The following is a 25892-nucleotide window of genomic DNA, read 5'->3' as shown; positions in this document are numbered from 1 at the left end:
TCGGTGAGGCCCCGTCAGGAGGACACCTCGCGGTGGCCGGCCGTGTTCCAGAGCAGGCTCACTACGGCTTTGTTAGAAAATGAGCAAGACTGTCACCAGGGGGCTGTCGGGACGTCACTAACGTCCTGAAACGTCTTTCCTCCTCTGCACAACATGGTCCTTGAAAATACTTTTTTAAAGATTAGATGAAAATGAGCAATATATGTCAATAAAAATAATTTAGGTGTTTCTTAAGAGAATGCTATTCTACTGGATGGCTATGAACACGAGAACATGGGCCCTAGGATTCTGGGTGAACTTTTTTAAATCACCTAATTTATTCCCACTATTCTTACTTGAAACTTAAACGATGAGAAAGTTTTAACATCCAAGAGTTGTTTTTTGCCTGCTTTATTAAACAAACATTAAAATAAACCCATTTTGAGATAAAAAGCAAATACAAGTATATTCATGATGCTCTTTTGTATAGTGCTAATTTTTAAAACAAAATTCCACTAATACAAATTTAACTGCATTAAAAAAAGTGTCGAGAAATCCACACGAAAGAAAAAGCAGGTGAGTACAGACGCGTAGGAAGCCATGAAATCCTACCAACTTTGCAGCTCAAATGACGAAGACACTGTACTTCATCTGGTCATGTAAATACACTGTCCGAGTTATTTTTATAATAAATTTATCAAAATCACTCAAGAGTCTTAATAGCTAATTGAAAGGAAAAGACTTGCTATGAATAATTCATTCAATTTTAGGACTTATCCCATTATTATAAATTATCGATAACAGGCGTGTTAGGAGGTGATAATCAACTTCCCTCATAATTCTTAGGTGGCAAATTTCAGACTTGCTCTGCTAATGAAAACTACGTGGATTATGAGCACTCTTTGGTCCCCTGCTGCGCCTGAGCAGTTCCACCCAGAGTCACTATGGTCACAACGTCCCTCACAAAGACCCCTCTTGCCTTAGAACTTGGAAGAACCTCCAGGGACCAGTCTAACAAGACTCCGGCACCGGCGCTCCTTCCCCGCAGGTCCTGAGAAGTGCGCACGCGCGGACTGAAGCGGTGGCGGGCGGCCTCGCCCCGGGGACAGACCTGCTCCTCGACACAACCCGCCGGCAGCGACAGCCGCACGGAGCACCCACGGCACCCGCCCGCCCCCGGGGGATCTCCTCCGTGCTGCCGGCACCGGGCCGGCCGCCAGCCCGAGTGTCCAGCCCTGGCTAAGGGGGGGGGGGGCGGGGGGCCACAGGACTACGTGCTGGGGGGCTGCCCGGGGAAGTACGCCGAGGGGGCGGGGGTGCCCACGGCCGGTTTGGGGCGGGGCTGCAGGGCCCCCAGCGCGCCGTCCCGCTGGTGGTCTGCAAACGAGGACAGAGAGAGATGGTTTGCATTCACGCCAGCCCCCACCTGCGCGCCCTCACCCCACAGCGGGGGGGCTGCTTCCGAAACATCCTCTCACCTGGGTCGCCGCCGAAGAGGTTCTGGCTGAGGCCACGCAAAGGAATGCTGTCTTCCCTTTTCTTCAGGTATTTGGACTCTAGCCCTAAATTTTCACCACTCAGAAAGGAAAATGGTAATTATTTACTTTAACAAAGTCATTTTCTCTTTAGTGGCTAATTTTTAATATCTGCCTAATCCACACACCTACAGCTTTGTTCAAAACAAATCACGTTCCTCACTGATTTCTCTACGCACGAGCTGGAGCACCCCCTCCCCCCGGCACAGAGTAGCATCCCAGGGGCCGCGACGAGGAGTGTGGGGCACGAACGCCCTACGAGCACTGTGAAAACACGCATGTGCGTGTCCTGAGAAAAACCCGTATGATTTAGCGTTTCCTGTCTCGTCCTGTATCTCAAAAGGGTGCTCCCCTTCTTCCATAACCGGACGCTCCTCAAGACGTGCGCTCCCAGTGTCGTCAGAGACATTAGCACACCTCGCTAACAGCAGGGGATTCTGGGTAGACCAGCACCAACACGCTATTTCAGAAAACAAGCGTGCCTGCACTCGCATTCCCCCTTCTCTCCCGCTCTGCGCAGGGTCCCGTCCCTCTAGCAGAACACGCGACCCCAGAAACGTGAAGCTCAGTCTAGCGTGAAGCACACGGGGGGAGGGGGAGGGCGGGGGGGGGCACAGAAGGGCCGGCAGGTGGCCCCGGCTCAGCACGCGGGGAAGCACAGCAAGGGAGCACCGCCGCCAGGCCACGGACCCGTGAGCAGGCACCAGCGCTCTCCGAGGGCGACAGGCTTCCTTCCAGGGGGCTTTCGAGGCCGCACGCACTGGGCACAGTGTCGGCCGGCACTTACTTCTCCTTGTCAGCCGAGCAGGCCGCGCTCCCAGCCGCTCCGGGCGGCGCATCCCCCGGGGACCCGCTCGGTCTGGGGCAATGCAGGTTAAACTGGACCTGTGGGGCGAGAGCACATCTCTGTGACCAAGCCAGCGGGGGCGGGGGTGACCGGCACGGAGACTGCCCGCACGGAGACATGACCGGCACGGAGACTACCGGCACGGAGACGACCGCGCTTCCCTTCCTCGCCCAACGGCAGACCCTGGGGCCCAGGCCCAACCTCTAGTCCCTAACGGACGCCTCCGAGGGAGCAGCTCCACGAGGAGACCGCTGCCGCCCGGGCCAGGCAGCTGCCGCCCCAGGAGGAAGGTGAAAGGCGGAAACAGGCCACACGCGGGCGCGTGCACGCAAGCCCCGTGGCGTGAGCCAGGACCGAGTGGTGCACCGATGCTTTCACCGCGCGCACGCTCTCGGGAATGCTTCTTCCCCTCTCGGGGACTCTCGGGGACTCACGGAGCCCACGCCACAGGTGCTCAGGGACTCCGAACGGGGGCTGGGAACTGGAACTCTGAGCACTGAGGAGCCACCCGGGAACCCACGTCCAGTCCAAACCAGAACCCTGGCGTGGGCGGTGGAGAAGCGCACGCAGGGCAGGGACGACTGTGGCGCGTGGGCCGCACGCCAGGACCCTGCTCGTGGACCAGGAAGCCCGCCGTCCTTCGTGAGTGGCCACGCTCCCGGCCCCAGGAGGAAAACCCGCACCACGTGCACACGGAAAGGAAGGGCACACGAACACGGTGTCTATTTTGGTAAAAGCTGCTGCTGAAATAGACACACCAGGAAGAAACGATGAATGAGAAAGGTAGACGGTGCTGCCCTGGGCTCTCCAGTTCAGCATTCCAGAGAGACCGGCTTGCCTCCTGGAGCTGCACACCTGACATGGCCAGAGCCCACACAGACGGGCTTTCTAAAGCAAGACGAGAGGATTTCCTATTCCTTACGCGCACACAGAGGGAGGAAAGTTAAGGAGGAGTACCGGGTAGTAATACATAGTGCAGGTTCTGGCCACCGACCACTCACGACTAGGAAACTGGACAGGGCGAACAAAAGAGCGTTCTCAAGCAGGGACTGCAGGTGGGGCAGGGCCGCAGGTGGTGCGGCCCCAAAAAACCGCACCCACGCCCCCGGGCGTCCCGTCCTGCCCGCGGGTGCTCGCCGCAGAGGAACACAGAGGCTGCGCACGTGGCAGCTGTCTGCGTGTGACAGCCCAAAGCTGAAAGTGACACAGACGTCCCCCATGTGGCCTCTCCACACGAGGGGACAGCAGCGGACCACCAGAAACGAGCTCCGGGCCCTGCGCGGGGACGGAAGTGACGGCTGCTCGCGGTGAGCCCCGCACAGACAGTGCGGCGTGGCGACTGCCCGGGCAGGACACAGGCGGCGGGCTGAGGGTGCTGGGGGCAGAGAGTGGACGGGCTGACCGCCCTATGAGCCACGGAGCTGCTTCTCCAACGCAAACGTTCTCCACCTGGGCTGGCGCGGCGGCTTTACAGCATGAAACCAACTCACGCCACCAAACGGGAAACTTAGCAAGGGGAGAATTTCATGGAAGGGGCTAGGTGAGCAAAAGATCGTGGAGATGAGTGACAGGGGACGCCACGCAGCGGCCGTCACGGCCCCCGATGGGCTCACGGAGGGGAACCTCTTCCTGCCAAAGTCACAGTCATCCCTCCCCACCTGTCCTGGCTCCCCTTGGACATTATATAATTTCTGGAAGACTGCTTAACATGAGAAGAAGTTTTTAACTCCATCATCACTTTAAAGAAATGATTGATCCTATGGTGCAACCACACTGAGCACACAGGTGTTTATTAAAAACAACAGTATTCCCGGAAGGCGTGTATCTGTTCTCCTTAACCGGCAATGCGGGAAGCGTCAGCGAGATGCATCCAAACGCTCTCCACGTGACATTCCCGACACGACCCTGGCTTCCCTCTCGGCCGCCGCAAGGCCCCACGGGCCCGGCAGCGCCGAGAAGCAGCTCCGCCCACTGCTCCTCAGGGCGGCCACAGCTGCCACCGAGCTCACAGGAGCATTTCGGAGTCCCCGTTCCATCTTTTGTAAAATCGTCCTTCCAAGACGGGCGGTCTCCATGATGCAGGGGACAGTCCATCCGGTGTGGGCCGCACCCTCCGCTGCAGAAACGACTCGGGGTGCCCGGGGGTGTGGCCCAGACCCTGAGGACGTCAGGGACCAGGACGAGGAAGCACTCACGGGGGCAGCTGTGTGCCTTCGCAGACAGCCGAGGCCGGCTGCACCCCGGGCCGCGCCCTCCCCGCCACCCGCCCGGGGCTGCACGCGGAGTCCGCGCCGGGCCCGCCCCCAGACCTCCACGTCCGCAGGGGACTGGGGCTCAGTCCCCACGCCCCGTGTGGGGAGGCGGGGACCCCAGCGAGGTCCCAGAGCTGCAGGGGCTACGGGCAGACGGATGAGCAGAATGAGAGAGGCGGCGGAGCGGGAACAAACAGCCTCAGCAGGCTGACGTCCAGATGCGTCACCGAGTGCGCACCGCGCTGCCGCAAGCGCAGAGACCAGCCCCTCGGGGGTCAGCGTCCCCTCACGCGTCACCTGATCCTAGCAACTGACCAGGGGACACACTTTACAGAGGTAAAAACACCTGTACGTTAATAACTTGCTATGTTTTTCAAGAGGAAAGTGCGAATGTGCTTGCCTTTGGTCCCGAAACCGGGTGGATGGAGTTTTTGGCAGCTGCGGGGTGAGAGAAGGTGTTCTGGAACGCAAACGCAGAGGAGCCAGGATAGCCAACCCCGCAGGCTGGGTACGCCACTCTGCCATCGACCTGGGGACAGAAACACAGGACAGTGACGGGGAGAAGTCAGCCCGGAATAGCACCCGCCGCCCCGAGAGGCACCAGCGCCGGCTCGGAGGAAGTCAGAAGCTCTTAGAGCCCCACGTTCTCTGTCACGACACCGCAAGACGCGGCCTCCCTGCACAGCACGAGCTGGGGCCATCTGGCTCTCCGAGTGAGCGCAGCCGAGACGAGCCCTGGACCTGCCTCCAGCTGCTCACACACACACCTCTGAAGCAGCACGGTTCTCCCTGGCACCCCCAGTGCCACAGAGGGGGACATGGGGGTGGAGCCATAGGTCCACAGACCAGTCAGGGGTAAAAGAAAAATCGTTCTCGCCCTGGCAGCGTGGCTCAGCTGGGTTGGAGCGGCACTCGCCAGTTGTGGGTTCACCTAGGCTGTGGGTTCGACGTTTCCTCTCTCCCCCGCTTTCTTTCCGTCTCTCCCCCACTCCCCCCGCACTCCTCTCTCTCTGAAAATCAATGGAAACATGTCCTCGGGTGACCCCCCCAAAATGTTTCTTCTGCCAGACAAGGTAGAAGCAAGATCAGTGCCCTTACACTGAGTAACAGAGATAAGCCTGCTGTGCCAGCGGTGACGCCACCACTGACCAACGCCACGCAGTCTGTTCCGCTTGGGGCCAACCGAGACACCGCCTTAGGTGCTGTGCACGCCCGCGGGGCATGACAGAGACACCCTGCGCGCAGCTGTCACCATCCGTGTCCTCCAGTCTCACTTCAGTGTGGGGCACTTTTTTCCCCACCTTTCCACCAGCAGAAACGCTTGCCCTTCTTTACACACCAAGTACCACCCGATTCACTGGGCGCTTGACCTTTAAACCCCTGCCAGGGCACGCCCGCCAGTGGCTACAGAATCACAGCTACAGATGCACAGGGTCTGTCCAGGAGGTATCCAGCCACGTAATGTGAAAAATAGAAACATTTACTGAAAAAGATACCACATACAGTGTACATCTTCAGTCCCCTCCAAAGTAGGCACCTTGGGACCTCACACAGTTCTCCCAACCCCCATCAGCTGCCCCATCGTATTTTCCTGAATCTCACTGACAGCCTGAAATCTCTTCCCTTTCAAAGGTGATTTTAGTTTTGGGAAAAGCCAGCTGTCACAGAGCACCAAATCTGGGCTATAGTGGGGTGGAGTCACCTGGGTGATTTGATGTTTTGCCAAAAAACTCTGCACAAGACGTGATGCACGAGCAGGTGCATTGTCATGTGAAGCTGCCAATCACCAGCTGCCCACAGCTGCGGCCTTCTGAGTCATCTGAAAAGTTTCCACAAAGGAATGTTCAAGCTTGACGGAAAACCTGACGCAGATTCGTTGCTCTACTCTCTCACTTTGAACGCAGCGGCCACACAGTACACATGCTCACTCAATGGCGTCTACTGCCCCCACTGACTAGTACAGTGAAGTCATCATTGTTCACGCATGTGCATTCCAGTCCCCTCTCCTGGGCTGCTGGTCACATCGATGTCACGCAAACTGCTCCAGTTACATTAACAAAGGCTGGACTTTTTCCGGACACACCTCGCCACACACCTAGGCTGACCACTGCTCCTTACGTCGAGGGAGACCACACACCGTGACGAACCGCGCAGTGTCCTGGTCAGAGCCGGTGACAAGGGCTTCTTGACTGGACTCACAGCCACGTGCTGGGTGACTGCAGGGGCACGCGAAGAAAGCGGGGCCTCTCGACGGGCTGGACGTCACCGGGAGAGGGCGGCGGCTGCCCGCGTGTCTGAGCGGCCCTCACCGGACACGGTGGGGGAGACGTGTTCAGGCCGAAGCTGCGACTGGGAACGAGGCCCTCGTGAAGCCCAGCGCGGGACGCCTGCGCCCGAGTTTGTGGTTGCGCCACATGGACTCCTCCTCATCCGGGCCCGGCACAGTCACGGAGCGGGCTTGTCTAATGCCACCACCGTGCAACCTCACGCCAGTCCCACAGGAGGACCCCGAGGCCTGCCTGTGAGAGCCAGGCCAGCACCCGGTGACACCTGGGGCTCCTCTCCTGCGTGGAGAAAGCACAGGATCTGGCCCTGGAAGCTATAGAGCTTCTACCTCACTGCCAGTTCCTTCCAGAACCTAGAGCTGGCGAGCCTGGTAACAGGCCTTTTCTCGGGGTGACAGAACTCCGTTTAGGTCCTTCCATCGTAACTCCACACCCGAGCCAAACCCTGCTCCGTCCTGAGGCCCCCGAGACTCTGTGTGTGTGTGTGTGTGTGTGTGTGTGTGTGTGTAAGTTTTCAGCATCTTTGGCATTGCTTTAGTTCATGCTGAATGCTTCCTACGTGGATTAAAAATCTCACAGAAGTGTGCCCTTGAAACGCAGCACCCGCCCCCGCCCCGGTACCGGCCAGTGCCCCCGAGTGCCCCACCTCCGGGCAACTGAAACTCGACTCAGTGCGAGTAGCCGGAGGGCCCCAGCCCAGCAGCACCGGCGGCGGAAGTCACGGAGCCTTCCGGACGAGCTGGGGACACTTTCTGCTCTAGGGGACTGACTGAGGCCTCTCTCGTCGTCACTCCACGCTTACCACGTTAGGGTTGGGGGAGAGTCCACTTCTGACCGAGCCGCTGCTAGCGCGCACAGGCGGGGTGGCAGAGGGCCCCAGCATGTCCTGCCTTCTCACCAGCTGGTTTTCAGTTAGTTCCTTATTTAACCATGTTATTACTTACAGAAGGAAAGAAAAGAAACAAGGTAAAGAATTTTATTACATTATTTTTATTTTCCCTAAAAATTTTAAACATTTGAAAATTATCTTGAGTTTTCTACAATTTTAAGTTTTTAACTATCTTATGTCACAGGAGAACAATATAGGTTAACTTAAATTTTTTATCATTAAAGATTCTTAGGTTGGCAACTGCCCCACAGAACTCCTCACTGCACTGCTGTCTGCGGCACCACGGACCGCTCTGCAGGCTGTCCTTTCTGGGGGCCTCACAGTCTGTGCAAGGTTCACACTCACGCCCGACAGCTGGGACCCCAAAGTCCACACTCACACCCGACAGCTGGGACCCCAAAGTCCACACTCACGCCCGACAGCTGGGACCCCAAAGTCCACACTCACATCCCACAACAGCAAACCCAAAGTCCACACTTACATCCGACAGCTTCGAACCCAAAGTTCACACTCTCAACACCTGACAGCTGGGAACGCAAAGTCCACACTCACACCCGACAGCTGGGAACCCAAAGTTCACACTTACATCCGACAGCTTCGAACCCAAAGTTCACACTCTCAACACCCGACAGCTGGGAACCCAAAGTTCACACTCACATCCCACAGCTGGGAACCCAAAGTCCACACTCACACCCGACAGCTGGGAACCCAAAGTTCACACTCACATCCCACAGCTGGGAACTCGTAAAACTGTTAGTTAAAGGCACACAACAATGAAAGAAGAGTGAAGAATTTTTAAAGTAAATCATGGTTAATATTTTCAACACTTTCAATTTTGGGTTACTGATACAGATGACAGGTGTTTTTTTTTTTTTTATAATGAGGGGCTTTCCTAGACTTGTATGATTTCAAATTAAAATATTTAGGTTAGGAATAAAGCTACAAATTTAATTTAATAAAAAGGTAACATACTTACACTTTTCATTATTTTTTAGAAGCTGTTTGCTTTCTTCAAGTTTTTGAACTGTAGCTTCTAATTGTTCTTGTAATTTGCATACCTGAAATAGGTCAATCTTCATAGTAAGTATAATAAAGACTAAAATAAAAACCGAAGAAATGTACTGCTAGGAGCTGCATGGATGACCACTCCGAATTATTACTGAGTGGAGGAACTGGCTCACCTACGCAGTAAAACACAGTGTGCGCGCACACACACGTACGTGCACACTCAAGGTATCTGAGTCGTGATAACTTTCTTTTCAAACATAAGTCAGTAACTTCTGTTGAATCTTGCCATGCTCTTTGGAAAGAACAAAACAGAAAGAGCCAAAGCCATTCTCTAATATAACGAAGTAGAACTTTAAAAAATACATCTGAGGAAAACTGTTGTACTCTACAAACAACCATACATGCCCAAGTATAAAACAGTGACCACCTCTTGCTCTTTCTTCCGGAGAGACTGTGCAACATCTTGTAACTCCTTTTGTTCCTTTTGTAATTTTTCTTCCTTCTCAGCCAAGAGTTTCTCCTGCTGAATGGTAACTGTATTCTTCAGTTTCAACTTCCCCATTAAAGTTTTCAGATCCCCTTGTAACTTCTTGATAATTTCATTTGCCTATAAAAGAGCCTCACATGTGTATTTCTACATAATCCAATAAAATATCAATGCTCTTAAATTTTTAAAAACAAACCTTAAGAAGTTCCGCTGATAATGATTTTATGGTAGCTTCAAGTTTTCCTAGTTGTACCTGACTTTTCTCACCATTTTCTTCTAAAACCACCTGTTGATATTTTTAAAAACATGAATTACTGGGGCACTTGTTTAGGAAAAGCATCCCTCTATAAAATGATCATCAATTTGTTTACAAAATATTAAAATAGACCTTTTGTTCCTGGATTGTATCAAATGCTTCTTTTGTTCTTAGAACAAGCTGGTCCTTATCCTTGATTTCCTGTTCTAGAACAGCCACTTTCGTCTGCAGCTGATTGACGTGCTTTTCCTTCTCGTGGCACTCGGCATCCAAGGCCGAGTTCTCCCTCCGCAGCGACAGGACCTCCTGCTTCACCCGCTGGAGCTCCTAGAGGAGGCAGAAACTGAGGCGCCACGGAATAGCCGGGTTTGCTGATCTGGCTGGACACAGAAGTCTAAGGGTGAATGTAACTTGTAGGTTTAGGATACAGTTGTAAAATACGCTAAAAACTACTTCAATCGCAACAAGGGAAAATAAAACAACCCTGATTCATGAATAAACTACAACTTGAAAAAACTAGCTAACAAGAATTTTCTGAGGTCTTGAAATTTACAGTTTAAAAAAACCACTTAGGTAACAAGCACTAACTGTGGCAGAACTCAAAAACACACAAAAGTAGTGAGTTGAAAACCCTATCATTCTACCATCTAAGCAGGGCTCTCCGCCTACCCTCTCTGCACGCCGAACCGCCTGGGAGTTCTAAAGGCCCCTGTACTTGCCTTACCGCGGCGCTCCAGGGCCCAGCCAAGCAAACCCCCTGGGGTGGGCATGCCCTGCCGCCTGGTGCCCTCCCCGGGAGGCTCTGACTTCCTGCGGGGCGCGACCGGGGCACCAGGACCACTGGGACCGCTCCCACCGAGTCTACAGACAGCCGTGGTGAGCACCGTGATCTAGAGGCAACACTGACTCCTGTGGCTTATACATATGGACTATTTTAAGGGCTCACTGTGCAGCTTTTAATCTATCTACTGCATACACACACGTATACACATATGTGCATACATATACATGCAACACACACCTTTCTGTGTTAACCTATAACATATATATCTCAAATATCTTTCCATGAAAACAAATATGTTAACAATTCTTTGGTTCACTCTTAAAAGCAAAAATAAGCAAACATTAATTGCTAATTAAAAATAGACTTCAACAATCCTGGAAGAGATCACTTCCCCACTCGCTAATACCAACCCAAACGGTGGTGGTGTAAGAAAGTCCAGCACACGGCACCCCTAGCTAGAATTCGTGTTGAGCAAAAACTTTACCAGACAGTTTTACAGCACTGTAACACGGTGGTTTTAGAAGCACTGACTCTGGTATCCGACAGACCTGGATTCAAGTTCTGGTTCCCCAGGAAATCCTTCCTGAACCTCCCTACAGCTCAGCTCCCTCATTTGCAAAAGAGAAGTGATAAACACTTCATAAATTGTTTCATTTAAATCTTCCCAAAACCCTTATGTAAATAAACTGCTTAGCATTTTGTCTGGCACACAGTAAATACCCAATAAATGATAGCAATTATTAATTTTAGGGCACTAATGCCCAAAAGGTGTAATGTTTACGTAACTTGGGAGTTAAAAAGAAGTTTCCTGAACTCGTTTCACTTCCAGGCCTTACGCGAACCCGGGAAGGAATGTCTCCACCAGACACGATGAGGCGCCTGCCCCGTGCCCACCAGGCCCACCTCAGGGCCGGGACAGACTCTGAGGCGCGGCACCACGGCGAAGCAAGCGACCCGCTGCTGCATCGGGAAGACTGGGATGTCTAGCTAGCCGCTGGTGTGCAAGGTGGGTGTGGAAAGTGGACCGCAGACACCGGCGGGGGGGCAGACCGATGTGCGGACCTAACAGCCTCGCAGAGTTTCTACGCGAACCAGCCTGGCGACCGGGGGTTGCAAGTCTTGTGAGCCCCAGTGACATGGTGATCTTTTCATCTAAATGTAACAGACTTAAAATCCGCACGTCTTCTGCTAATTTCCTGCGACACTAACACACAGCATGCTCGGAAGAAGCTATCCATTGCCGACGCAGCGACGAACGGGCCACCAGAGCAAGTGCTGTTACAGTTTCTCTGTTGTCTGTGAAGAAGGTACCAGTGAAGACCGGCAAGTAACGGGGGGCTCCAGTCCTTGCTCTCTCACTCACTGGCTACGCAACCTCGGGCTAGTTACTTAACCTCCTGTGCCTCAGTTTTGTCACCTGTAAAATGGGCGCAGTAAGGGTGCCTACTATAAAAGACCCGACACAAGAACTAAATGAGTTAATGTGTGTAAAGCACTTAAAGCAGCAGCTGGCACCCAGCATGGTGCTGCTGCTCATTAAGCACCCGCAGCTGTCATCACTACGATGCTCGTAATCATCACTAGACACTAGACTTCAGAGTCACGTGGGGTGTTGAACACGCGGAGGGAGAGAACAGCCCTGTCACCATGGAGCCCGAGCTACTGAAGCGTCTGAAACCGCCGAGGGCTACGCCAAGACTGCTCTCCGAGACCCCGACTACACACACCCAGGTTCACCTCCACCCAGACGGCAGGTCCTCGCCGCCTCTGCATCGTCTGAGCTGACTGCCACACGAGCGAGCCCTGCTGACCCCGAGGACCACCACCCACACGGCACTAAGGTGATCAGACCAGACTGTTCTCTGCAGGGGGGTGCGGGGGGCACCGAGCGCCCCGTGCAATACCTCTTCGACTCCGGAGAGCTTCGCTTTCAGCTCTCGGACGGCGGAGTCCCCTTTGTACCGCCTCTCGGTGAGGTCCTTGTTGGCCGCCTCCAGCTCCGACAGCCTGCTCTGCAGCTGCTGGACGCCGCGCTGGTGGAGCGCTTCGAGGTCCTTCTTCTGCTGCTCGTGCTGCTGCTGGTGCAGAACCTGCGCCTGTCGTGCAGTGACACCCAGACCCAGGTCAAGGAGAGCCAGAGACACAAGCACAGGAGAATATGAACGAGGTCTTAACTGTTCTTCTAGATGATCATAAGATTTTCCTGTTTTGAAGAGGATCTATCTCCTTTTATTTACTTCACTTTTTTAAGTCCTCACCCAAGGAGATATACATTTACTTATTTGTTTATGAGAGAAAGGAAAGAGGGAAGGGGGAGAGAGAAAAAGACAGAAACATCGATCGGCTGGCTGACCAGGGAGGGATCCGAGGGCAGCCCAGGTGTGTGCCCCGACTGGGGAGCGAGCCCGCAACCCCGGGGCACAGGACGACACTCCAACCAATTGAGCGCCCCCGCCAGGGCGAGGAAGACCTACTTCCAATTACGGATTTCGGGAAGGAGAAGTGAGGTCAGCAGAGGCGTGTGGACCACTACGGTCTCGTGCGTGACCTCTGCTCGCCCCACGCCCACACGTGTTCAGATGTGATGGTCTTCAAAAGTTCAGGGGAGAGGAGTAGTACGTGACTAAAGAGCAAACTGAAAACAGTATGTATAGCATGAGCCTTTTTGTGTAAAACACACGAGTGCGCACTGGGGAACTCGCAGTGTGTGTCGTCTCCCCTCTGTGCGAGTGTATGTTCACAGTGAGATGGAGTCCTGCCCAGACTTGTGAAGTCCACAAGACGTACACGTTCGTTCAGTCTCACAGGCAGTAGTTACAGTTCATCGAAAATAAAATTGGAACCAGACAGTAATTGCACAATCTCTGGTGCCTGTATTACACCACAAACACAGCTTCGTAATTTCTGTTGATGAACACTACAAAATCCTAAGTACTTTTTAAAGATATACTTCTCTGACTATGGAAAGTTACACGTGCCCTTAAAAGCACGGAGAAGGAAATCACCAGCAACCGACCACCTCCCCCAGGGAGCCGCTCTGCAGACACAGGCGTACTCCTCCCCAGTCGTTCGCACAGTAAAATCAACACCCCCCCCACCACCACACACACAACTACGCATTTAACAGTCAGGACCGAGCTAGTCACGCAGTTCAATCGTGTGTTTTATCCCCTGGCCATCGGCACCGTGTCGCGGCACAGAAAGCCCGGTGAACACATCAGGGGCTGCACAACACTCCACCTTCGCTGCGCCTTCACGCCCTCAACTCCTGCCCTTCCGTGGACACTGAGCTTCCAACCTGTCTGTGCACAGACATGCATCCGAAACTGAGAGTACTTCCTTACGATCAGGTGGAGGTCAAAGACTGTAAACAAATACCAGGCTCCACAGGAGTTCCACAACTGCATTCCAGCGCTCTACCTCCCGGCCTCCCCCCGCCTCTCTGGGGCACCCCCTCTTCTCCTCCAGGCGCCTTCCCTCTGCCCTTCTCTCTCCTGAGCTCCAAGGGCCCTCCCTCTGCTTCTGAACCTTGTCTCCTGAGCCCACACGGCCCAGCTGGTGCACTTCTACCTCTGTGGCTTTCTAAGTAAACTTGTACTGGTAAAAAAATGAATAAAAGGTAAAACTTCATGGTACCCATTCAAAAATTCCCACCAGGAGTGCTCAAGTATCTCTTTTTTTTTTCATAAAAGTACCTCTTTGGGAGTTTCACATTACCACGGTAAGAGCCCCCTCATTTCTGGGGTACAGAGGAGGAGGAGAGGGGAAGGGAGCGGAGAGAGAAAACAGGAGAGGGCCTTGGGAAACGGATGCGGCCCTGGAGGAGTGGGCGGAAGCAGGGTCCGGGGAAGACCAAACGGGGGTCCCACCGAGGTGCATGCTGGGCCGGCCTCGGCTCGGAGGGCCGCAGACACACTCAAGGCAGCGGGCACCAAAGGCGGTCTCGGCAGAGGAATGATTCATCCCAGGGATCATCAGAGTTTTGGAGTCTTTGTTTAAAAAACGCCAAATGAGGGACAGAATTACAACACCTATATTTTCCACTTTACTTCGGATGTTCCGAAATACACGAAAGCTGTAGAACCACCGCCCACAGGGTCTCTCCTTCAGCGAGGAGAGCAGAGAGGCGTGGCTTCGCAGTCCAAAGGGCGGAGCCACGGTCCTATCAGAAAATGCGGTCGGGAGCGCAATCGAACCCTTCGGGCACTAGGAGGGCGTAGTGTGCGCGACCCAGGAACCTGTTACATGGGTACACTGCAACCTCACTTGTAAAAACAGAGCATGTTCACTGCAGTACGGTGTGCAATAACTGAAATTTCAAAGCATTTAAATGTCTACCAGCTGGGTGAGCAGTTACATAAGTTGTCACATCCAAATACCACGGAGCCACTGAAAAGGACGTCTGAGCGGACAGAGCGCGGTGCCCGCGCCGCCCTGCTGGACGGAAGGGACCTGCGTCAAGAGCCGGGGGCTCGTCAGCATAAGACAAAACCAAGCCCAGTGTGTGTGCACGTACATCGCTAATTACATGTAATTTACACAAATATGAACAAGTATTGGTAAATTATGTACTATTTACAAATATGGAGGAAAGTCTGAAAAAACCCGCGTAGGTATTTGGAGATTATCTCCAGGTGGAAAGACTTGGAAGGAGAGACTTAATTTTTGTAGACATCTGTAACGTCTGGACATTTTCAAGCAAGCTCAGATCATTTTTACAGCGAACAAAACGACTAAGAGCAGAAACAAAACAGCTTTCCGGTTTCCTCTACCGTCCGTACCTGCAGGGCCTTCTCCTTCTCACTGGTCAGCTCCTGAGAGTGCTTATTCGACAGCGCTGCTGTGTGGGCGGCCCATTGGTTCCGCAACTTATCTAATTCTTGGATCTTCTCTGATAACGTCTGCGTCAGAGTTCAACACAAGGTGTTAAAAGTCTCCTGAACAGGTCATTAGGTTAGAACAGAGTGATATTTACAAGGATATTAAAGACAAGGGAATCGCAGCTTTTCAAGACATAGTCAAAGTATTTGGAAAATACTAAATACGCAGGGAACTGAGACTAGAATAACAGCAGTTTCAGATCTACAACAGCCTGCCAGTCAAGCTTGTCTATCCTTGGCCTTTTGGCTAAACCTGGCTCCTCACCACCCCACCCGCTCCGCCGGCCTGAGGACCAGAGAAAGCACCCCGGGGCAGCCAGGCGGTCAGAGGGGCAGCTCACTGAACACGGAGGCCCGTGTTGGCACGGGCCCCCAGGCTGGGCCCTGCTGTGCAGGGCAGTCGACTGTCAGCTGCTCCGGCCCTCAATTCCAAGGACCAGGAGCAAACAGGAAGTAGCTGCGGCTGAAACAAGAAACCTACCAGAGGGGTTAATTCCACACACTGCAGAAGGGAGAGAGAGGGTTACGAGACAGGCTGTTTCAGATGAGAGGAACGGGGTAGGTGAGGGGAGCAGACCCACACATGGCCTTGTTTAATGAAGGCCTCTGCTGGGAAACAGGGTGTTTGGGCGCAACAAAATGCCACCGAGGGAAGCAGCGGGTTAAGACACTGACGGGTAGGGAAGGGCGGCAAAAGGAGAGGGAGCTCTGTGGCGGCACGCTTTGAAAAGAGCACACAGAAGCCTGGATGAGACTCGAGGGGCAGTTCAGAGCCAACGTCTGGATGGCTCACAAAGAAAAATGAAGCCCGAGGTACCTTTTGTGTGAAATTCAGTTGCCTAGTAACGTCCTCTAGTGACTGCGTCAACGATAATTTTTCTTCCTGTTTATAAAAATAAAATTATGTCGCTTATCATTTAATTTAGCCGTCCGTCACTGTGCTGTTCCAACTGCAGTGCAGGGCGGCATCGCCAGCCCGTGGGAGTCTGCCAGAAGCGCAGCATCTCAGGCCCCACCCAGGGCTCCCGAGGCAGGACCTGCCGCGCCGGCCGACCCCAGAGGACCCGCGCGGATCTGCAGCAGCGCCAGACTGCAGAGACTCTGAGAACTCGCGAGGGGGCCCGCGGTTCCTGCGTGCCCTCCACCTCCCACAGCTTCAGGGCGCTCGCTGTGTGGTTGTCAAGACACTTCCACGTACTTTATTTCATCTGAGACAGGCTGCACATTTGTACGCCTTCCCATAAGCTGACGAAGCCCGACACTGAGAGTGCAGGCGACCTGCCCACGACCACAGGGAACTAGTAAAAACCTGGACCTAAGGTTCAGTTCCAGGTCCACTTCCACCCTTGCACCGTGGGTAAATGAGAAATAAACCCGTTGCGTGTTATAAAAATGTACTGGACATCTTTATTCAGAAAACCAAAACTAAACTGATACAGCTCTTCAGTGACTGATCTGAGTCCTTTGGTCGTTATTTTAAAAGAATAACTTAAATTTTAATCTTACCTTGCTACATTTCAAACAGCCTGCTAAAAACTTCTTTATTTCCACATCATTTCCAGGTAACAGTTTTAGTGAGAGGTGCGTAAGATGCTTAAAGGGGTTTGTCTCCACCACATTTAAAAGGGCAGGAGAGTTATCCAGAACAGCAGCTGGAGAAACTAACTGCAGCAGAAACCTTTGGAAAGAAAGGGTCACACTGTGACATATTCATGACGCAGGAAAACGCCCCCACAGAATCCTGAGCTCCGTGACATTGTGAGCCGAGTCAACAGGTCGCCAGTGAGCGAAGACCAGGGAGAGGGGCGCACTGAAATCAGGGGGGCCGGCACGAAAGGCCTCCCGACGGTAAGACTGGGCACAGTGGTGCAAACAGCAAAACATAAACTGGACAAGAAGAAACACTGACTGAAACACAGTAAGTGTCCGCGAGTTCACGATGACAGATGAGGAGAGAAAGCAACAAACTAAAATTAAAAACAAACCAAACACCTACTGAAACCACAAAAATAACTACAATAACAACTGCTTACTCTGAAAGTTGACAATTTAAAAGAATTAAGCTTTTATCTTTTCCTATATGAATTTTCAGAGTAATCAATCACCCTAATTGATGACGGTAATTTCTTTTTATTATACTAATAACCTGGAAAGCACAGAATCAGAGAAGTGTAATTTCACGGTCCCTCACGGCGTGACTGAGTCGGCCCACGACCTCCCGGGCAGAGCCCCGCCCAGAGGCCGCCGCACTCGGCCGGCCACGCAGGGTCAGGCAGAGCCCTCCGGACCTCAGCACACATGCGCACAAGCTTACTGGGCCTCCTCTCAAGTCCATGATAAAACACATGCTTGATGCTACTAAATAGTTCAAATAACTTGATGACTTTGTCAACATGTGAAAGTTAAGGGTCAATATTTCTGATTTTAATGGTGAGATTAATTAAGGATTTAGCAGAGCCCCAATCTCAGTTTTTAAAACGGGCAGGGGCCAGGCGGTGCGGCCTCCGCGTTACAGAGAGGCCCCGCCTCCGGAGTCACCAGGGGTCAGTGCCGGCGCAGCACTCTGGGGGGCGGGGCGCTTACCTCGGGGTCTCTTTGGCCTGCTCCTGCTTGCACTGCTGGAGGAGGTCTATGAATTTCTGCGGGAAAGCTAGGAAGTCTACCAAAAGACCTTGCTGGAATTTTAAGCTACATGGAAAACAGGAGAAATCATTTTTAAAAAATGTAATTACTATCTTCAATTACAATTAACACCCTGAAATATCATTTTTTACTTACTGAACACCCACAATCAAGAAATAAACTAGAAAACTTTGATTTTTATAAAATTTATTCAATGGAAGGAAAAAGACAATAAGCTTAGCTAAAGATCCAAATTTCTGAGCTATTTTAGCAGAACACTCAATCAATGAGATATTTACTTTCAAACACATTCTGAATGATTATAAATAGCTCAGTGTTCCCCAAATACCAAAATGGTCCTAGGTGTGTTTCAAAGAGAATAGTAAGTACCAAAGACATTCATAAAATCAAAAAACTTACTTTTCCCTAGATTAAATATAAGACCAAAAAAATTTATTTAGTTACCTCTGAAAATCTTCCTCAGATATAACAAGGTTATACAGGAAAAATGGATCAGTATCATCAGTCAGACGAATAACTAAATCCTAAAAGAAAGATTACTTTTTAATGTTTTTAAAAATGTTTTTGGTAGATGTAGTTTTTAGAGGGGTGCGTGGCACCGCCCGCAGCACCCACGTGCTGACATCACAACCCCGCTCCCCGGCGCCGCCGGCTCTTCCGGGTCGCGCAGGCCCAGAGCCGTGAGCAGAGGCACCGAGTCTGCTCCCCGAGAGCCGCGGCGCGGGGCCTCCCAAGTTAGTGAGCTGCTAGGGGCTCCGAGCCGGGACAGCGCGTCCCAGGGGAGGGGCAGGGAAGTGCCTTTGGTGCACTGGGATTCTATGTCAAAAAAAATCACATTCAATCATCTTTTCAGCGTCCTTCAGGCTAACGGTCCGGCATTTCACAAGTGGCAAACGCATCCGCAGAAATGACAGTCGCCCGCCAGAGGAGAAAAGGAGCACCTGCCTCTCTGGCAGAGGATGGGGGATCAGGTGACCGCTGCCAGGGCTTCTTCCCCAGAGCCTCACTGCTCCCACCTACTCCAGATGGCCCGGCGGGGGGGGGCCATCTGTTTTCAAAAGGACCTCAGCACCCCGTAAAGACTCTGTCCAGAGACAGCTGAGAGTGCGGCAGTTCCTCCCGGCGGCAGAAGCCCACAGGTAAGTGCACGGAAGTTACGTGCGCCACAGAACATCTGTGTCGGGGAGACAGGCAGAGCACCAAGGTGATGAAGGATAACAAGGAAACACGCACTTGGGTTATCAATAAGGTTCCACTTGAAATAAAATGTACCTTGGCTCTGAGGAACTATCAGGGGTCCTACAAAAATCTAAACCACTCGTGAGTGGAGCTGGAAAATGAGGAGGTACACAGCAGACAGGAATAACACGTAAGAATAGTACAATAGCTCTCCCCCAAACTAGCAACCTGGGTATTGGCCCGGCCTCAGAATGCCCTGGCCTTCAAGCGGCTGCTACCGAGGGACTTCTTGAGATCCGTCCCAAAGGGCTAGTCCAAACTGAGGCTGCTGCTGCTGCTGCCAGCAGGCCCCCAGACACGAAGGCAAGCCACGCCAGAGAAGACGCACGCTCTGCGGCTCAGCCCCTGTCCCGTATCCGTGTGTCTGTTCGTGACGCACACGTGTGAAATCAAGTGAGATCATATGCTGCCATGCCTCTCTTCAAAAGGCAGAGTCAAAGGTTCAAGAACACCTCCCTGCAGGGAATCAGGTCACTCTGCGCTCACAGGTCCGCCCTGGAGGGCCAGCTCGACGGGGCGGCAGGAGGCAGCCCAGCGTCGTGAGTGCACTAGTCCCCACCCCCATCCTTGCACGCTCGAGGAACACACGGTGTCACAGTCCCTCAGTTGTTATCTCAGCAGATTTAGCCCCCCCCAGATCTGCAGGTTACAAAACAGCCCCAAATTAAAAGCAAGCAGGGGGTAATGAAAGACCTCACATCGGTAAAGAACAAACGATTACCTACAATGTGACAGACATCACCGAGTTTCAAAGAAGTGCATACGGACCTTTCTGTGCACTGGGTTCGACACGGACTGCAGCTCGATGCTCGCTCGAACGCTCACTCTCCTGCGTGGAAGACAAGCCCAGGCGTCAGACAGGCGCAGGGGACAGGCGCATGAAACGTGTTGTCACTACCACTCGTATTAACTCCACGGGCTCCCACAGCGGTCCCAACGAGGAGAGGAGCGAGGAGCGGCTGCGAGAGCACCCTGGACTTGGAGGTCAAGTTCTGGTCCTCCTGCCACTGAGTGGGAGTCAGGTCTCTAGCCCGAGGCTGCACTGCTCTCCCTGGGAAAGGGGTTGCTGTGAGGGCTGAGAGCGTGACGGCAGTGCGGGACGCGCAGCACGGGCCGCACTAACCGCCCTGCCCTGGCTCCGGAACCGCACCTGCTGAAAGGCACACTGTCGTTGATCACACAACTTTCCACACTTAAGAAATCACCCACTCAAACCGCCCAATGCTTCATGAGAGATTCCATCTGAAATACTTACCATGTAAAGCAATGCTGAAATACTGAGATGCCGAGTCCAGGAACAAGGTAACATATTCCCCCCCATCACACACACCAGACGTTTCTTTTCAGACCCGCAAAGCCCATCTGCCCAGCATCCCCTCTGCAGAACCCCCGCAGCGGACCGTCACCGAGTGGCTGCCACCCACCCCGTCCCAGCACGACTCCACGCCCTACGGGGAAGAAATCGCAGCTTCCCGCGTTCTGCACTGCACCCTGGAGAACCCAGCACCAAACACAGGCATGTAGACAAAGGTGCTCATAAACATTCATCAAATTGAACAAAGATGTTTAAATAATTAGGAAATAAAGGGAAAAATGGTGGAGAGATCTCTACATAAGTGGCTCTCAGACAATTCTGGCAAAATTAAAGACTAGTAACAAAGGAAAGGCAAAGAAAACAAACAGAATCTGTCCAGTCCTGAGTTACTCTTCTCAAGGTGTGTTTCCAACCTCCGCACGTCCTCCCACCACCTACCCGCTACAGAAACAGAAAGCACAGGCACAGAGCTGCGTGCGCCCGGGGGCCTGGTGACAGCTGACCGAGGCTGGAGTCCAGAGTGACTGTCCACGCCCCAACGGGTGACTTCACATCGGTTTACAACACGTCCTCTCAGTTAGGTTTCTGACTGCACACAGAACTGGGCGCTAACCCTCAGCTCCACGTAGAGGGGTGCGTGGCACTGCCCGCAGCACCCACGAGCCAACACCACGACCCCACTCCCCAGTGCCGCTGGCTCTTCCGGAGTCGCGCAGGCCCAGAGCCGCGAGCAGAGGCACCGAATCTGCTCCCGAGAGCCGCACGGGGCCTCCCAAGTTAGTGAGCTGCTAGGAGCTCTGGGCCGGGGAACAGCGCCCCAGCAGAGGAGCAGGGAAGTGCACCCGGCCCCGCTGCACTGTGACTCCAGGACAGAAGGTCACCACGCCTTGTGTCCGTTACCTGAAAAGGGACAGGCAGCGCTGGTGAACTCCACAAAAATAGGAAGAATTCTCCTTAAAACGACAGAATGTTCTGCTTCTATTTTTCTAGGATCTAAAGCAATATGTGTGAAACAGACCAGATTCCTACTCCAAATCCACCTAAATCGAGCCTTCTTGGGGCAAAAGCACCTTCCGACCTCTGCCTCTCTGAGACACGCCTCGGACTGCGGCGGGCTTGTGAGGGCCTTCCAGCTCCACGGCGCCCGCAGGGCTGGCTTTCGGACCTCCAGGGGTCTTCTTCCAGCACGAGCTGCCGTGGACGCATGACACTGTGGCTAACGACTCGTCTTCAAAGTCCTCTTACACTTGTTAAATGTGTAAAAAACATTCAAGCAGCACCCACCTCCTAAAATATTCTTTACGTACTGCCAGAAGTCTATTACTGTGCCAGTTTTCCCATCACATTAATGACTCTGTCGCATCTACTCCAAACGCTCGTATGCATGAGATGCTGGGAGAGAATGGGGAGGAAGGGCCTGCAGGCCAAAGTATGCCCCATGTCTATGTCAACTGCTCCCCGCGCCGTATCTTGTAGAAAAATCCGAGCTTTCAGACACACTATCTGAAATCAGAAATCTTTTTATTTTTATTGATTTTTAGAGAGAGGAAAGAAGAGGGAGAGAGAGGGAGAGGGGGAGGGAGGGAGAGGGGGAGAGAGAGAGAGAGAGAGAGAGAGAGAGAGAGAGAGAGAGAGAGAGAGAAATGTCGATTTGTTGTTTCACTCATCCATGCACTCCTGGGTTGATTCTTGTAGGTGCCCTGACCGGGGATTGAACCTGCAACCTTGGTTCGATCAGGATGACACCCCCTGAGCTCCCTGGCCAGGGCCCGAAATCAGAAATCTTATTTCTTCCATTGTAATGGTTAATGTCATAGGAACATTATAAAACAAATCAATAAAAATGCCATTTCTCAAAGTAAGTGTCACATTGTGAACAATGCACGATCTATGTAAACACCTTCCCCATCAGTTAAATCTGGCATCAGCAGACCTGGGTGCCAGCCCCCCTCTGCCACCTAGAAGCTGTGACCTTCAACTCTCCAGACAAACGAACAACAGCTACTGTGCGCAGGTGCTGTGCCCGGTGCCAGGGATACGAACAGAAGTCAACACGGCCGAGTCCTCCAGCTGAGACCAGATGGAATGACTACCCCAGATCTGCTTCAAGAGAGGGGCGGGGAGGGCCACTAACATTTACTGAGTCCCTGCCAGGCCCTTCAGATCCATCTTGTTACCTAACAATGACCATCTCGTTAGGTAAATATTTACTTCTGTCCCACAAAGGAAGCCTGGGGGCAGTTTCCAGCCTGGTCAAGGCCACACTGCAGAGCCCAGACCAGAGCTCGGACGTTTCACCCACACCTGCCACCTAGCAAATGCGTAAGTCAATTCATCTCCAGTTAGGCAGCTTTGGAAAGAGCTCTCTCTGCGTGACGTGACGGGACTGAACACAGACCCTGAGGGCGAGGAAAGAGAAAGCACTGGGGGTGGAGGGAGAGCAGGGCTGGAGGTGAGGGAGGGAGCGAGTCCTCCGGTGTGGCGCCTGCAGGTGGGGGAGAGGAGCTCAGGAGACCAGCGGGACAACGCAGGCGGGTGTCAGATCCGGGACTCAGCCTTTTCCCCAGCTCTGCCCCAGCCTCCTCTGGGGCTGGGCGCTGCCGGCGCCGTCACCTGAGCTGCCTCCTTCCCGGAACCTCAGCACTGTTGCCAGCGTCCCGCATCAACCACACGCAACAGCTGCTGCGGCTGGGTGAGCGCTCACTGAGCTCCGGGCCCTCCCGGCCCTAGGCACTCCCCTGCGCGCTAACTCGCTTCCCGTCCCAGGAATCCCGTGAGGCAGGTGCTTTTACCTTAGATTTGAGGATGGGCACAGAGACATTAGTTTGTTTAAAAGCACAAAAACAAATAGTCGGTGAGTGGCAGCCTGCGATTTAAACCCAATCGGACCACGAGCCTGCAATCCCGCATGCTCCGCCACCTCTCCGGGGGGACTCTGTGTTTCTCGTGGGTGCTAAAGGGCCAGTCCCTCGGGGCCCAGGACGGACACAGTTTGTCCTTGTTGCTGGGGTTGGGGCCAGGAGGCAGGAAGCTTTACAACCTTCCCATTCGGGACAGGTCCTGGTGCTTAGTAGGCCTCCACGAATGCATGTGCACAGCGGAACTGGCCCTGAATACCTAACTAGAATCTGCAGTTTTTCCCCACAGGGCAGGGGTCAGCAAACGTTTCCAGTAAAGGGCCAAAGAGTAAAGATTTGGGGCTGTGCAGCCGTAGGTCTCTGTCACAGACACTCATCTCCGCCCTGGAACGTAAGAGCAGCCACTCTCACTCCCTAACAAAGGAGAACGGCTGTGCCAAGATAGAACTGGATCACAACAGTAGGCAGTGAGTGGGCTTCCGGCCCATGGGCTCGGTATGAGGACCGATTGCAGGTGACCGGAAAGGTCTCTAAGCAGGAGTGAAATAGGTGAAAGTGTGCCCTAAAAGACAAATACAATGGTAAATGTTGACCAAAAAACAAAACATAAAAAGGAAACAAAAACAAAAACCTGATTTGTTCTGAATGAAATGACAGCAGCCAGAGAGAAAGAGACGGGAGCGCAGAGCCAGCTGACCCGAGGCTGCTGGACGTCTGGGCCCGCTTCCAGGCGGCTGCTGGCCGTCCACCCCAGGAGCTCCGCTCACCTGTGGGGACCCCAGGCTGCCGCCCCAGCTAACCCACGGGAGACACCTCCTCGCGACCCCGCCCCAGCCCAGAACCCACTGCCGCACCTTCCCCCACCCCCTTGTCCAGAGCCAGTATAAACCCTTTCAACACAACTTACAACTGCCCCCCCACCCCGATCCATAAAAACACGCCGACGCCAGGACAGCTTTTCCAGCAGGTGCTCGCCGCTGCAGGTAAATTAGGTTTCACGTCCCAGAACCACCTGGTCGTCTCCCCACTCCCCCGCCCCGCAGCAATGGCCCAATACACGCTTTATTCTAAAAAAGCCTTTCAGCTGTGGAAGTTAAAATTTGCTAACGCAAGGAGAGGGAGAGGAGCTAGGAGTTTCCACGTTGGCATCAGAAATGGCGCCCCCACCTTAGAACAGCGCTGTGTCCAACAGAAACAGAACGGGGCCCGAGAACATGAGCCACGTGGGTCATTTTACGTTTTCTAGAAGCCACATTAAGTAACTAGGAAGAAACAGGTAAATTACTTGAGCAATATTTTACTTAAACCCAATATACCCAAAATATTGTCTTAACATACAAAATCAGTATAAAAGTGGAGACATCTTACATTCTCTTTTTTTTTTCATGTGAAGTCTTCAATGCCCAATGTGCATGTTGCTCTACGGCACATCAATCCGGACGAGCGCCAACGCCAACACCCAGGAACCACACGCGGCGGACAGGACACAAGGACCGCGGGAAACGGCCCCCAGGCCCCGGTGCGCAGCTGCGACCCGGTGCCTTCCCCGTGCCTGCCGCGCCGACGGATTTCGGACGAATGAAACCACACACCCGCCTCACATCACTCAGTACTTCCACGTCCGCGCTCCCCACGCCGCCCTTGCACACTGGACCCTCCTAACAGCCCCGCGCGCGGGCGCGTTACTGTCAGTTTTGCGAACGCGAAGCTACCAGCCAGCCAGTGGGGGCCTGGAACCGGGACAGAACTGCAGGTCCCAAACTGCGGGGCCCACCGCCCTCCTTCAGCGCCGCGTCCTCAGTGGAAGTTATCACTGCTCGTGCCTGCGCGGTGGGCCTCTCGTTCCCTCCCCACGGGACAGTCCACCCCACGGAGACAACGCCCGACTTCCTGACACGGTGGCCCCCGGGCCCTGCCAGGCGTTTTACACGCCGGCGACATTTCCTGGATGGATCAGAGACATGTCTAGTTGTCTCCTATTGTTTCTAGCCAGTGAAACTTCATTTAATTTCTAGGAAATGGGAAGGGGCAATACACCATAAGACTGACTTTCCTGAAGTCGAAACTTAAACGGACTTCCAACAGAATCCAAGGCGAGAGACCAAGTCTGAGGGCCAGCGCCGACCCTCGCTCCTATCTGTCAAAGCTGCGCGTGGGGCTCCACCCTCCACGGCGGCCACGCTAACTCGGGGCGCGTCAGCTCCCCAATTCCTAGACCCCACCCTCCGCGTCCTCGGCAACGGCCACTCGGTGAGACCAGGCACCCTGCGTCCCAGCCGAGTCTCCCTCTGCGTCCCGGGGACGAGGGCCCGTCACCCCGCCGAAGGCCAGAGTCCACTGGCCGGAGCCGCCATCTTCCCCCTCAGCCCGACCCCCAACCGCCACCCGCCGGCACCGGGGAACGCGGGCCTTACCTCTCCTCGCAGTCTCTGCACTTGACCTGCAGCGGGACGAGCTGCTGGAACAGAACCTGGCTCATGCTGGACCGCTGCCCCGCCGCTGTGCACAACGCCCAACAGGCCGGCACCGCGGCACTGGTGCGAGCGGCGTCCGGGCCGGGCTCAGTTTGAGTTTGGCGCTCGACTTCCGCTGAGGGGGCGGGGAAAAGAAACAGGCCGAAGGCAGAGTGGATTGG

General features: G+C 53.6%; 1 protein-coding gene across 1 annotated transcript; it reads right to left on the bottom strand.

Annotated features, from left to right (window-relative positions):
- Positions 1-374: 374 nt before the first annotated feature.
- On the bottom strand, positions 375-25834 carry SASS6 (SAS-6 centriolar assembly protein). Its single transcript, XM_045861732.1, has 17 exons — positions 25672-25834; positions 19853-19913; positions 18290-18369; positions 17786-17890; positions 16709-16880; positions 16020-16085; positions 15104-15223; positions 12227-12418; positions 9671-9865; positions 9479-9568; positions 9223-9402; positions 8764-8845; positions 7701-7837; positions 5014-5142; positions 2302-2399; positions 1458-1555; positions 375-1356 (listed from the first exon to the last, which is right to left on the bottom strand). The coding sequence occupies exons 1-17, from the start codon at positions 25734-25736 to the stop codon at positions 1250-1252; spliced, it is 1977 nt and encodes a 658-aa protein (XP_045717688.1). The 5' UTR covers positions 25737-25834; the 3' UTR covers positions 375-1249.
- Between the last annotated feature and the right edge of the window lie 58 nt (positions 25835-25892).

Source organism: Phyllostomus hastatus, unplaced genomic scaffold (assembly GCF_019186645.2).
Source record: "Phyllostomus hastatus isolate PE091 unplaced genomic scaffold, TTU_PhHast_1.1 phas_scaffold_216, whole genome shotgun sequence".
NCBI lineage: Eukaryota > Metazoa > Chordata > Mammalia > Chiroptera > Phyllostomidae > Phyllostomus > Phyllostomus hastatus.
This window is presented reverse-complemented; position numbering and strand designations above follow the sequence as displayed.